The sequence below is a fragment of the Pseudophryne corroboree genome, chromosome 5 (assembly GCF_028390025.1).
Source record: "Pseudophryne corroboree isolate aPseCor3 chromosome 5, aPseCor3.hap2, whole genome shotgun sequence".
Taxonomy (NCBI): domain Eukaryota; kingdom Metazoa; phylum Chordata; class Amphibia; order Anura; family Myobatrachidae; genus Pseudophryne; species Pseudophryne corroboree.
The window spans coordinates 575,461,971-575,476,475 of NC_086448.1; the positions used below are offsets into that span (position 1 = coordinate 575,461,971).

Genomic DNA, 14,505 nt, shown 5'->3' on the forward strand with positions numbered 1-14,505 from the left:
GCGTCGGCCTGGGTGTGTAGTGCTGTAGCGGCATGGACGGATACCTTATCTGAGGAATTGGATACCCTAGAGAAGGATACTGTATTATTGACCCTGGGGCATATAAAAGACGCTGTCCTATATATGAGAGATGCTCAAAGAGACATTAGTCTACTGGGTTCTAGAATAAACGCAATGTCGGTTTCTGCCAGAAGGGTCCTGTGGACTCGGCAATGGACAGGTGATGCCGACTCAAAAAGGCATATGGAGGTTTTACCTTACAGGGGTGAGGAATTGTTCGGGGAAGGTCTCTCGGACCTGGTCTCCACAGCTACAGCTGGAAAGTCAAATTTTTTGCCTTATGTTCCCTCACAGCCTAAGAGAGCACCGCATTATCAAATGCAGTCCTTTCGTTCACAAAGAAACAAGAAAGTCCGAGGTGCGTCCTTTCTTGCCAGAGGTAGGGGCAGAGGAAAGAAGCTGCACAACACAGCTAGTTCCCAGGAACAGAAGTCCTCAACGGCCTCTGCAAAATCCACTGTATGACGCTGGGGCTCCACTGGCGGAGTCGGGCCCGGTGGGGGCACGTCTTCGGAATTTCAGCCACATGTGGGTTCACTCCCAGGTGGATCCTTGGGCAATAGAAATTGTGTCTCAGGGTTACAAGCTGGAATTCGAAGAGGTGCCTCCTCGCCGGTATTTCAAATCGGCCCTACCATCTTCCCCCCAAGAGAGGGAAATAGTGTTAAACGCAATACAAAAATTGTATCTTCAGCAGGTGGTGGTCAAGGTTCCCCTCCTTCAACAGGGAAGGGGTTATTATTCAACCATGTTTGTAGTCCAGAAATCGGACGGTTCGGTCAGACCCATATTGAATTTAAAATCTCTGAACCTATACTTGAAAAGATTCAAGTTCAAGATGGAATTGCTAAGAGCGGTCATCGCAAGCCTGGAAGGGGGGATTTTATGGTGTTACTGGACATAAAGGATGCGTACCTTCATGTCCCCATTTATCCACCTCATCAGGCGTACCTAAGATTTGTGGTACAGGATTGTCATTACCAATTTCAGACGTTGCCGTTTGGTCTCTCAACGGCCCGAGGATTTTCACCAAGGTAATGGCGGAAATGATGGTGCTCCTGCGGAAGCAAGGTGTCACAATTATCCTGTACTTGGATGATCTCCTCATAAAAGCGAGATCAAGAGAGCAGTTGCTGAACAGCGTATCTCTTTCACTGAAAGTGTTACAGCAACACGGCTGGATTCTCAATATTCCAAAGTCGCAGTTGGTTCCTACGACTCGTCTACCCTTCTTGGGCATGATTCTGGACACGGACCAGAAGAGGGTTTATTTCCCGATAGAGAAGGCCCAGGAACTCATGACTCTGGTCAAGAACCTATTGAAACCAAAACAGGTGTCAGTGCATCATTGCACTCGAGTCCTGGGAAAGATGGTGGCGTCATACAAGGCCATTCCCTTTGGCAGGTTCCATGCGAGGACTTTCCAATGGGACCTACTGGACAAGTGGTCCGGGTCACATCTTCAGATGCATCGGTTGATCACCCTGTCCCCCAGGGCCAGGGTGTCACTACTGTGGTGGCTGCAGAGTGCTCACCTTCTCGAGGGCCGCAGATTCGGCATTCAGGACTGGATCCTGGTGACCACGGACGCAAGCCTCCGAGGTTGGGGAGCAGTCACACAGGGAAGAAATTTCCAGGGTCTTTGGTCAAGGCAAGAGACTTGTCTTCACATCAACATCCTGGAGCTAAGGGCCATATACAACGCCCTACGTCAAGCAGAGACCTTACTTCGCGACCAACCAGTTCTGATCCAGTCAGACAACATCACCGCAGTGGCTCATGTAAACTGCCAAGGCGGCACAAGGAGCAGAGTGGCAATGGCGGAAGCCACCAGAATTCTTCGCTGGGCGGAGAATCATGTAAGCGCACTGTCAGCAGTATTCATTCCGGGAGTGGACAACTGGGAAGCAGACTTCCTCAGCAGACACGACCTACACCCGGGAGAGTGTGGACTTCATCCAGAAGTCTTCGCACAGATTGTGAGTCGGTGGGAACTGCCACAGATAGACATGATGGCGTCTCGCCTCAACAAAAAGCTACAGAGGTATTGCGCCAGGTCAAGAGACCCTCAGGCAGTAGCGGTAGACGCCCTAGTGACACCGTGGGTGTTCCGGTCAGTCTATGTATTTCCTACTCTTCCTCTCATACCAAAGGTGTTGAGGATTTATAAGAAGAAAAGGAGTGAAAACAATCCTCATTGTTCCAGATTGGCCAAGACGGACCTGGTATCCAGATCTGCAGGAACTGCTCACAGAAGATCCGTGGCCTCTTCCTCTAAGACAGGACCTGTTGCAACAGGGACCCTGTCTGTTCCAAGACTTACCGCAGCTGCGTTTGACGGCATGGCGGTTGAACGCCGGATCCTAGCAGAAAAAGGCATTCCGGTTGAGGTTATCCCTACGCTGATAAAGGCTAGGAAGGAAGTAACAGCAAAACATTATCACCGTATATGGCGAAAATATGTTTCTTGGTGTGAGACCAAGAATGCTCCTACGGAAGAATTCCATCTGGCCCGTTTCCTTCACTTCCTACAAACTGGAGTGAATTTGGGCCTTAAATTAGGTTCCATTAAGGTCCAGATTTCAGCCCTATCCATTTTCTTTCAAAAAGAATTGGCTTCTCTCCCAGAAGTTCAGACTTTTGTAAAGGGAGTGCTGCATATTCAGCCTCCTTTTGTGCCTCCGGTGGCCCCTTGTGATCTTAACGTGGTGTTAAGTTTCCTAGAGTCACACTGGTGTGATCCACTTAAAACGGTGGAGTTGAAATATCTCACATGGAAGGTGGTCATGTTATTAGCCTTGGCTTCAGCTAGGCGAGTGTCTGAATTAGCGGCTTTGTCACATAAAAGCCCCTATTTGGTTTTCCATTTGGATAGAGCAGAATTGCGGACCCGTTCGCAATTTCTGCCAAAAGTGGTTTCATCTTTTCATATGAACCAACCTATTGTGGTGCCTGTAGCTACACGTGACTTGGAGGATTCTGAGTTACTTGATGTGGTCAGGGCTTTGAAAATGTACGTAGCCAGAACAGCTAGAGTCAGGAAAACTGAAGCGCTGTTTGTCCTGTATGCATCCAACAAGATTGGTGCCCCTGCTTCATAGCAAACTATTGCTCGCTGGATTCAGCAAGCGCATTCTATGGCTGGTTTGCCGTTACCAAAATCGGTCAAGGCCCATTCCACTAGGAAGGTGGGCTCTTCTTGGGCGGCTGCCCGGGGAGTCTCTGCACTACAGCTGTGTCGAGCTGCTACTTGGTCGGGTTCAAACACTTTTGCAAAATTCTACAAGTTTGATACCCTGGCTGAGGAGGACCTCATGTTTGCTCATTCGGTGCTGCAGAGTCATCCGCATTCTCCCGCCCGTTTAGGAGCTTTGGTATAATCCCCAGCATCCTCTAGGACGTTGGAGAAAATAAGATTTTACTTACCGGTAAATCTATTTCTCGTAGTCTGTAGAGGATGCTGGGCGCCCGTTCCAAGTGCGGACTTCTTCTGCAATACTTGTATATAGTTATTGCTTCAATAAGGGTTATGTTATAGTTGCATCGGTCTTGAACGGATGCTATGTTGTTTTCATACTGTGACTGGGTAGTTACCACAAGTTATACGGTGTGATTGGTGTGGCTGGTATGAATCTTGCCCTTGGATTAACAAAATCCTTTCCTCGTACTGTCCATCTCCTCTGGGCACAGTTTCTCTAACTGAGGTCTGGAGGAGGGGCATAGAGGGAGGAGCCAGTGCACACCAGGAACTAAATTCTTTCTTAAAGTGCCCATGTCTCCTGCGGAGCCCGTCTATCCCCATGGTCCTTACGGAGTCCCCAGCATCCTCTACGGACTACGAGAAATAGATTTACCGGTAAGTAAAATCTTATTTTCACTTGCAGATTCAAATACTTAGTTGCACACAGATATACAAGTATTGCGTATCAAATTAATCAGCACAGTCTCCTCGTAAGCCTTAGTCGCATCACATTGCATCTAATATGTGTATTCAGCAAATAAGACACCAAGGCCCAAATGTATATAGCCTTAAAAAGTGATGTAGTGGAGACGGATAAAGAGTGATAAAGTACCAGCCGATCAGCTTCCTAGCTGCCATGTGACAGGTTGTGTTTAAAAAATGACAGTTAGAAGCTGGTTAGCGGGTCATTTATTACTCTTTACCCGTCTCCGCTTTATCCCTTTTTAAGGCTTAATACGTTTGGGCCCCGACACTAGCAGAGTCTCACGGGACCTAGGGTCCCAGATTTATCAAGCCTTAGAGAGTGATAAATTGCACGGAGATGAAGTACCAGCCAATCCGCTCCTAACTGCCATGTTACAGGCTGTGTTTTAAAAATGACCGTTAGGAACTAATTGGATGGTACTTCATCACCGTGCAATTTATCACTCTCCAAGGCTTGATAAATCTGGGCCCTAGTGTGCCAAGAGGGGCTGTTTGACGCAACTGCAGCAAAGATGTACAGTATGAGAACACATGTGTACATCTTTATGTCATAGTTGATAGAGGTTTGTTTCCTTCGATATAAAAGGTAAAATTGGAGACTTTTTATTAAGTCTTAGCAAATCTTCTCTTTTTTTCTTTCCTGTATAGTTCATCATCTCTGTGGTGTTATAAATTCTTGAATACATTTTTCAATTCAGTTTGTGTTATCATACAGTATGTTACTGGTTACATGTTAAACAGAATAACTCGGTTAAATAGAATAACTCACACAGGGTATTATCTTATCAGGATTGTTTTGGCAGCACCCCACACATCATCTGTGAGTCTAGGGCATAACTTTATTTTGAATCACTGCGCCCTACAGCACTCCTAGGCCGGTATCCTGGCTTATAATTAAGTGGCTACTAAAAAGCAGAAGCAATGGAGATGCATGCCTCAATCCAAATGTCTATTATACATAGTTGGCTGAATTGAATTAGTAGGGCACCGTTTTAGTAACCTAGATTTGGAATTAAACGATGCATGGTAGAAAAGAAACTGGTCTCTGCCATTGTTTTGATGCTCTGTGGCTGTGAGATGGATTTCTTGAAAGCTAGATATATACTATCCTAATTCTGCCCTTTATAAGATTGACGATTCTTTTTTTTCATATTTTAGAGAAGTTATTGTCCCCAAAATTCCGGGAAGCTATCTTTAATAGGGATATTCCTTACATGGTTTGTGGAGGTATCACGCAATTGTTTTGATTGTCATGTACTACGTGGTTACACTAAGATTTACATTAGTCAGCTGTGTTTGTATATTTGTAATCCATTATGACAGTAATCTAAACAAATCTGCTATTTCTGTAACAAAACTCTTCCTTCAAATAATGTAAAACATTGCAGAGAAAATGTATCCCTTTAGTTGTGGTGGTTGCTTTGGCGTTTGCTGTAATTGTATTGCACGCTCTTTAAGCTCTAGGTTTCACAGAGTAAGCAGTGGTGTCACACAAATAATTTTCTCTCCGTGTATTAAACCGAGCATATAATTACTCCAAATTGAAATCATTTCTGATTTTTTTTATGCACAGAAGCGCTTTAATCGCTTAGCTTAAAATACAGTGAAATGACAGCAGCATTTTGGACAAGTGTCCAAAGCACTCAATGAAAATGTTGTCAAATTGAAATATATTATATCTCAGCAGGCCCTGTGACACAGAGCAATTCCATGTGCCCATTATAAGATGTGAGATTACAAAGTGCTGCTCTTTTCCGGCTGCTATAAAAATGAAGCATGAAAGCTTCTGAAGCTGGAAAAGTGCTCTTGTTAAAAGTACCCCGTCTGTCAACACCTTATATACTGGGACTTTCCATTATCATGTGTGATTTAGGGATGGATATAGAGACAGCAGACCCATCTCCAACTGTACGGCCCTGGCTACGGTGTTCTCTGGCAACCAGGATATGTACCTTTATTTGCTGCTGTCTTCCACAGTGCCAGACAATGATGAGAACACGGCATGCATCGTACAGTAAGGTGGACAAAAACAAATTCACAGCCATTGCAAAATTTATTGAAGCAGAACATAATGCACAAAGCTTATTTTAATATTTCATTCAATAACTCTGATTAAACATAAGTATATTCAGGGGTTGGTCAGTGTACTCCCACATTTCTGTAAAGTGCATCCATACCTCCCAATATCGGCCTCTGCTGACATCTGTACAATGGCGTCGCCTTACTGAATTTGGGTTGTGGTCACACCACAGGTAAGCATGATCTAAATCAGGACAGGTGGAAGGTATGCACGTAATTGTACTGTACAATTTTTTACACTCCTAAGTAGGCTTCCCTACTATCCCTTTAAACCGGGACACGAATTACACAGGTTCTATAGCACAATAAAACCAGATGAAATGCAGGCTTGACTTAAGCCAGCCACAGAACCTGTATAATTCAAGAGTTTCTCGGTTTAAAGGGGTACTAAATGGGAAGTGCTGCAAATATCAGAAAAACTCCAGTTTTTGGGCTTTGGTCGAATTCCCCATATGCACTAATCCCCACATCCTGGGGCTTTGGTGTGGTGGGTAATGCCAGCATCCATCTGCACATGCTTAGAGGGACTCCCCCCACCAAAACCGGGAAGTCCCGTCATCGCAAAGGACAGCTCTTATTGGATAGATCCTCATCACAGAAGCAATGTTTAGCACATATTGCCCATTTTATGGTAAGCCTACTCATAAGTAATACTACTAACCATTTTAAAGTGTGTTATCCTGACTACTCCCAGTCAAGTGACATTGAATATTACATAACTGTTTTCACACATGCCATAGTGATAAATGAGTGTTTAAGTGATGTCACATGGAAACAATTACATGATAGTTATAGTTACAGCCCTGAAACTGTAGTTTTTATTAGAGCTGAATCATGAAATGGAAATAATTTTCCTGTGTGATATGTCAGCAAATGTTCATCACCCTTTGTGATACCTTTGAAAATACCTGTTAAATTATTATTATTATTATTATTTTATTTTTTTAACAAATAAAGTCTTATTTGGTCTATTTCTACCTTAAGCTAATCTATAGCTTTTACATAGAGCGTTCTGGTGGGGGGGAAATTTTTCAGCATGCAATACACGGTATAAAATGAGTTGGGCACTGCTTTTAACGATGCACCATTTTTACAGTATATAGCATTGAAACTATCCACCTGTTTGAAACTTAAGATGTACTCTCATTCTATGTAAGGATTCAGTATGGGATCTCGACAGTCATAAGACTGATGCCAGAATCCCGACAGGCGGGATCCCAACGGTGTGATCAGTGTGTCCCCTCACAAGCGCACTGCGCTCATCATGATTCGGGTCCAGTTTTATTCCCCCTCGTGGGATTCCGACCACCAGGATTCCCTGGTCTGTCAGGTTCCGGTGTCTGTATCCTGACTGCTGGGATCCCGACAGCCGGGAAACTAACTGCTTCCCGTATGTAATTATGCATTAGAGAAGTATATGGGGTATATTCAATTGAAGTCGGATCCATTCTGACATTCATTTGTCGGAATGGATCCGACCTGGGCTATTCAATGACCATCTCAATTCGAGTTTTAAAAAAGTCGAATTGAGATGCGGGAGCGGAGACTGGGAGAGCCGGGGGCAGATGGGGGAGAGCAGCGCTACAGCAGCGGCTATATAGCCGATGATGTAGCGCTGCTCTCCCCCATCTGCCCGCGTCTCCCCCCCCCCCCATCTCTCTGCCTTTCCCCGTCCCTCCTCTCCTAGTCCCTGCATCACAGCCGCCGCTGACGGCAGCGTCTACGACGGCAGCGGCTACCCGCTTGCTGGAGCCGGGTGGACGCTGCTGTGAGTGACGGCTCTGACATCCTCCAGCGCTGCTCACCCCGTCCCCGCCTCGGCTCTTCCCGTCTCCGGCACTGCTCTTCCCATCTCAGTTCGACTTTTTTTAAAGTCGAATTGAGATGGTCGAAAAGGGGGACAAAATCTGTCGATTTTGGCCCCGTTTTCAACACAAACACGTGAATCGGCCGCTATTCCGCCGATCCACATGCTTTTCGATTCCTCCTCTTGTTGAAAAATTTGAGGTTTGATTGAATAGGTCGGAAACCCCTTCCGACCTAAAAAAGTCGAAAAATGCCGTCTCTTCGACAGACGGCAGCTTTCGACTTCAATTGAATATACCCCTATGAGTCTCGCTCCGAGAAGTGGTGCGCTCATTTGTATATTTATGCAGCTACTGTACTACTATGTGAAATTACGCAAATGCCTTAGCCAACTGCATTTGCATTGAGACGCCTATCAGCGCCTTTGCAAGTTCTAATGACCACTTACAAAGACGCAATGTCGCTCGCAGATCAGTCCATTACCAGGCTTCTGACTAGCCCTGTGGTGGCGCAGCATGGCCGCTGGAAGTGAGATGCCAGAGACACTGTTACTGCATAGGGGATCGCAGATGCAAGCTGAGGCACACTCCAAAAATGGTTGTGATGCTGCGTTTTTGCAGCCTCTCCCCGGTATCTTCCCTAAACGGTCCTTGACTGTCAATAACTCTGTCGCAAGACCATTGCACCACATGTGCAATTGGCCTATAATCACTCAACTGTGAAAACATCAGGTGTACACCTGTATGACTTATTGTGTAATAAAAATACTGTATATGTACTTTGGGGGTCATTCCGAGTTGATCACAAGCTGCCGATGTTCGCAGCACAGCGATCAGGTTACTATTGCGCATGCATATGCACCACAATGCGCACGCGCTTTGTACGGGTACATACAGCATTGTTGCTGTGCAATGCTTCTAGCGACGATTCCATTCGCACAGCCGTTCGCAAGGAGATTGAAAGAAAGAGGGCGTTTATGGGTGTCAACTTACCGTTTTCTGGGAGTGATAGGGAAAACACAGGTGTGTCCAGGCGTTTGCAGGGCGGGTGTCGTCAATTCCGGGATCGGACAGGCTGAAGTGATCGCAAGGGCTGAGTAAGTTCAGACCTACTCTGAAACTGCCCAAAACTTTTCCGTCCCGCTCGGCTGCACACTTGCAAAGCGAAAATACACTCCCCCGTGGGCGGCGACTATACATTTGCACGGCTGCAACAAGTAGCTAGCGAGCGATCAACTCGGAATGAGGGCCTTTATTCTGTGAAAGTGTTTTTGTTTTTTTTTTGTAAATACTGTTGATCTATAATGACGTTTTACCGCTCAGACCTCTAACTGTACAAAGGCACTGACGTACAAAGGTGGCGGAGAAATAATCAGCCACTTCTATAGATATTAGGGTTATTTGAGCTTAATGCACAGAACATAATCATGTTTGTTACCAGTACTTTACCATTCAGGAGCAGCAATATAGAGGAGTCAGCTCCTCCTAGTGGTGGTTGGTTGAATGCTGGTGTGTATATATGTATGTATATATATATATATATATATATATATAATATTTGTAAAATAGGTTTTTACTGAGTACGTTTTAACACCAAGAATATTGTGATGCTAAAAAACGGATATTTAAGTATTTCAGTGTATGTATTGTTTTTTAATTTTACACTTATCTGATGTGAATAAATTACTGAGAAATTATTATTTCTTATGTTTTGAATAAGCGCTATGGGAAAAACCTCTTTTATATACTTAAAATGGAAGTCACCGGGATTGCTGGGTAAGGAGGGAAAGAGGCAGTGACAGAGGCCTGTGCATGACGTCAGGACCTGAGTCTATAAAGCTCAGGTTTCCGGGTTCTCCAAGGAAGATGTGGCAAGCTGGGAGGGTGGACAGTTTTGACTAGTTTATGAAGGGATCGCTTGCTGGAGCAGGTGAAAATAAATTTGGCTGCCACAAGTCCTCACGCAACACCTCCCGAATACTTTATCTTCAGAATTTCTAGTTTGTCTTCCTCAGACAAGAGTAATACAGTTTTGTTGCACTGAGATAGACACAGTACTCTAATGCTCTTTACATTTAATACAAATGTATCTAGAAGGGAGCTTATGTTACATCCAAGGCTAAGAAAAATAAAACACACTGCAGTGATATATAAATGCCTGGCTGATGAAGCACGCCAAGACCAGGATGGCTAAGTGACATATCTGGTAAAATGTTACAGGAGGGCATGTGTCTGAACGTATGAAGCCTCTTTAAGGACTGGAAGTGTTGTTCCTGTACTTTCCTTGCAGCATCTCTCTAATAACCAGTATAAGAGAAAACTCATGAACCCTGTAAACTAGCCGTGGACAGGATAATGTCAGGTGGCAGCAGTAATCTCAGTTGTGAACAGAACATCAGTGATAAAGCCTCAACAGAGAGTGCCTTAAGGCAGTTCCATATTTATTTGCAGGGAAAAAAACATATTTTATACATTTTACATCAGAAGCAGTATCTGATCTAGAAGGCACTGTATTCTTTCTCATATTTCTGAGAGAAGTTGCATTAAAATGCAGATGTGCCCTCATACATCCAACCTCAATAGGCCATACACATGAGATGTCTAGCGTGAGTGAGCCCCCAGGTCCCGTGCAACTCTGTTAACGTTAGCCATCTTTTTTTGTCCCCAAAATACATCTTTGTTGCAACTAATTTGATATATGACACTTGTATATTGTGTGTGATTGAGACTGTGGGCCTCATTCAGATCTGATCACAGCAGCAAATTTGTTAGCAAATGGGCAAAACCATGTGCACTGCAGGGGGGTGGCAGATATATGTGCAGAGAGAGTTAGATTTGGGTGGGGTGTGTTCAAACTGAAATCTAAATTACAGTGTAAAAATAAAGCATCCAGTATTTACCCTGCACAGAAACAATATAACCCACCCAAATCTAACTCTCTTGGCACATGTTATATCTGCCCCACCTGCAGTGCACATGGGGGGTCATTCCGAGTTGTTCGCTCGCAAGCGGATTTTAGCAGATTTGCTCATGCTAAGCCGCCGCCTACTGGGAGTGAATCTTAGCATCTTAAAATTGCGATTGATGTATTTGCAATATTGCGATTACACACCTCGTAGCAGTTTCTGAGTAGCTCCAGACTTACTCGGCATCTGCGATCATTTCAGTGCTTGTCGTTCCTGGTTTGACGTCACAAACACACCCAGCGTTCGCCCAGACACTCCCCCGTTTCTCCGGCCACTCCTGCGTTTTTTCCGGAAACGGTATCGTTTTTTCCCACACGCCCATAAAACGGCCTGTTTCCGCCCAGTAACACCCATTTCCTGTCAATCACATTACGATTGCCAGAACGATGAAAAAGCCGTGAGTAAAATTCCTAACTGCATAGCAAATTTACTTGGCGCAGTCGCAGTGCGGACATTGCGCATTAAGCGGAAAATCTCTGCGATGCGAAGATTTTTACCGAGCGAACAACTCGGAATGACCCCCATGGTTTTGCCCATTTGCTAACAAATTTGCTGCTGCGATCAGATCTCAATTAGGCCATGTATACAGAGCAGAACAGAACTTGTATTGGAAAAAAGCTGACTGCTACAATGTAGCCCTTCATATACAGATTCAGAGACTCGGTCGCAGACAGATATAAAGTACAGGAGTTGCACATCAAGTTAATCAGCACAGTCTTCTGCTGTGTCCTAGTCACATTGCGTTGCAACTAAGAGGCATTTCGGCAAGTAAGGTCCAAAGGTAGCAGAGTCTCACGGGACCTGGCGTGACTGCAGCAATGATGTATGTGGACACATCTGTAGACCACCATCATGAAGTAGAGGCATCAATTGGGTGAACTGTGTCGAACTAATATTCCTGGGTATGCAGCAAATCCATATACTAGCTAATGAATTCATGAGGATCTAGTGACATAAGTGAGGCACAGGGCATCGTTTAGCCAGTGCCTCAGGGATATCTCTTATTAAACAGAGAATGAATGCTGGCATGACTGTCTTCTGTACAGTATATCTAGACCAGGGGTGTAGCGAGGGTGGAGCATGAGCTCCAGGTGCTGGAAAAGCTAGAGGGCATGTCGCCGTCGACTTGGAGACTTAAGGCCCATACACACTTGATGATGCACACACAGTTAACGACCGTCGTTAACGACTTCCCTTGAACTTCCCTTGAACAGCTGAGCAAACGACATGAGCATACACACTACCAACGACCAAAGACGAAAGACCAAAGACCATAGACCATTCATCGTTGAAGCATCCAAGCTGAACAGTTTATTAAAATAATGAGCTGGGAACAGGGCTGGTGAACAGTGGCTTTGTCGTTGGTCTTTCACACCATACACATTCAACGACGTCTCTGGTCGGTAACGACCATAGTGGAAATTGAGCATACATGCTCCACAGATAAGCGAGGGTCGTTAACGTCCCGCGGGGCCGCGCATCGGTGGTCGTCGGATGCATACACACTTGACGATATAATGAGCGACGTCGTTGATGAGGGCTGAAATGAACGACGTAGTTCATTTTATCGTCAAGTGTGTATGGGCCTTAAAGGCCCATACACACTTGACGATGCACACGTCGTTAACGACTTCCCTTGAACTTCCCTTGAACAGCTGAGCAAACGACATGAGCATACACACTACCAACGACGAAAGACCAAAGACCATAGACCATTCATCGTTGAAGCATCCAAGCTGAACAGTTTATTAAAATAATGAGCTGGGAACAGGGCTGGTGAACAGTGGCTTGGTCGTTGGTCTTTCACACCATACACATTCAACAACGTCTCTGGTCAGTAACGATCATAGTGGAAATTGAGCATACATGCTCCACAGATAAGCGAGGGTCGTTAACGTCCCACGGGGCCGCGCATCGGTGGTCGTCGGATGCATACACACTTGACGATATAATGAGCGACGTCGTTGATGAGGGCTGAAATGAACGACATCGTTCATTTTATCATCAAGTGTGTATGGGCCTTTAGACTAGGGCCTGAATTTATCAAGCTTTGCCGTCCTCTTTAAATGTCTCACTGTCTGTTTGTAGCTGTGCAGCAGGGTTACATCTGTCCCTCAGCACCACTTTCTGCCTCAGCTGCTGAAGCGCCTCTTTCTGCCCCAGCTGCTGCAGCACCTCTCTTTGACCCAGCTACTGAAGCACTTCTCTCTGTCCTAGTTGTTGCAGCTCCTCTGTGCCCCAGCTGTTGCAGCACCCCTCACTGCCCCGGCTGCTGCAGCACCTCTCTCTACATTGATGCTGCAGCACCTCTCTCTGCCCCAACTGCTGCTGCAGCGCACCTCTGCATTAAAAGCTGTGGCATAACATGTATAAGGGGCTCTACTGTGGTGTAACATGTATAAGCGGCTCTACTGTGGTATAACTGTGATGTAACAAGTATAAGCGGCTCGAATGTGGCGTAACATGTATAAGGGGCTCTACTGGGGTGTAACATATAAGCGGCTTACTGTGGCATAACATGTATAAGGGACTCTACTGTGGCGTAACATGTATAAGGGGCTCTACTGTGGCGTAACATGTATATGCGGCTCGACTGTGGTGTAAAATGTATAAGCATCTCTACTGTGGTGTAACGTGTATAAGCGTCTCTACTGTGGTGTAACATGTATAAGGGGCTCTACTGTGGTGTAACATGTATAAACCGTTCTACTGTCGTTTAACTTATATAAGCAGGTCTACTGTGGTGTAACATATATATATATATATATATATATATATATATATATAAGCAGCTCTACTGTAGTGTAAAGTGTATAAGCGACTCTACTGGGTGGTGTAATGTGATTCACGGACAATTCAGTACAGGGGAGGGGGCACCAAAACATACCCTTGCTCCGGGCACCATAGCACCTAGCTACACCTCTGATCTAGACTACTGGTGCATTTTAAAGTACTTACTGTGTGTATCCATTGTGTTTTAGCTCTGTAATTTCCCAGTATCAACTCTGATCATGTGTCTTAAATTAATAATAAATTAAGAATGTACAGAATAATAAGATAGTATAGGAATAAGTGACACAAGGGGAAATTTAAATGAGTATTTTTTAATATACTTTTTTTGTTTGTTACAGAATACAGACAACTCTGTAGTGGAAGAAACGCCTGTGAGTCAGGTGGCAGAATCATCCCAGGAATGTGACGACAATGAAGTGTTTGGTATGTATCACTCCGGAACAAGATGAAACCTGTACAATGATTAGAGGTGCAGCTGAAATGTAAAATAAAATTTGTAAGAGGGAGGGAGGGGCGTGTTTCTTCTGGATGGCTGAATGATGTCGTGCGGAACAATCAAATTCCATTTGTAACACTGTGTGTGAATATGTGTGTGTGTGTGTATGTATATATATAATATAATATTGGCTTGGTCATTAGCATGGCAGCCCTACTCAAATTGTGTGTAAGGACAATACAGCATCCTGTATTATGGGCACTTTGCTGCAGGCTCTCTTACTACATATGGCGTTGCGTAGCTAGTAATAGCCTGAAAGTTCCCCAGGGCATGACGCTGTGACACCTTACATCTGGAGCAGGTTGTCTTGCACACATGATGTCACTAAAGCTGGCCATACACTGCATGATGATCGTGAAA

At 44.9% G+C, this 14,505-nt stretch overlaps 1 protein-coding gene across 5 annotated transcripts in view; it reads left to right on the forward strand.

The window, feature by feature from the left end:
* MBP (myelin basic protein) overlaps positions 1 to 14,505 on the forward strand; it is a 384,529-nt gene that overhangs the window by 125,737 nt on the left and 244,287 nt on the right. For all 5 annotated transcript variants that reach the window (XM_063923331.1, XM_063923326.1, XM_063923328.1 and 2 more), the window contains exon 3: positions 13,988 to 14,072. In XM_063923331.1, the coding sequence (XP_063779401.1) occupies positions 13,988 to 14,072 (85 nt within the window). The remainder of the gene's footprint in view (positions 1 to 13,987; positions 14,073 to 14,505) is intronic.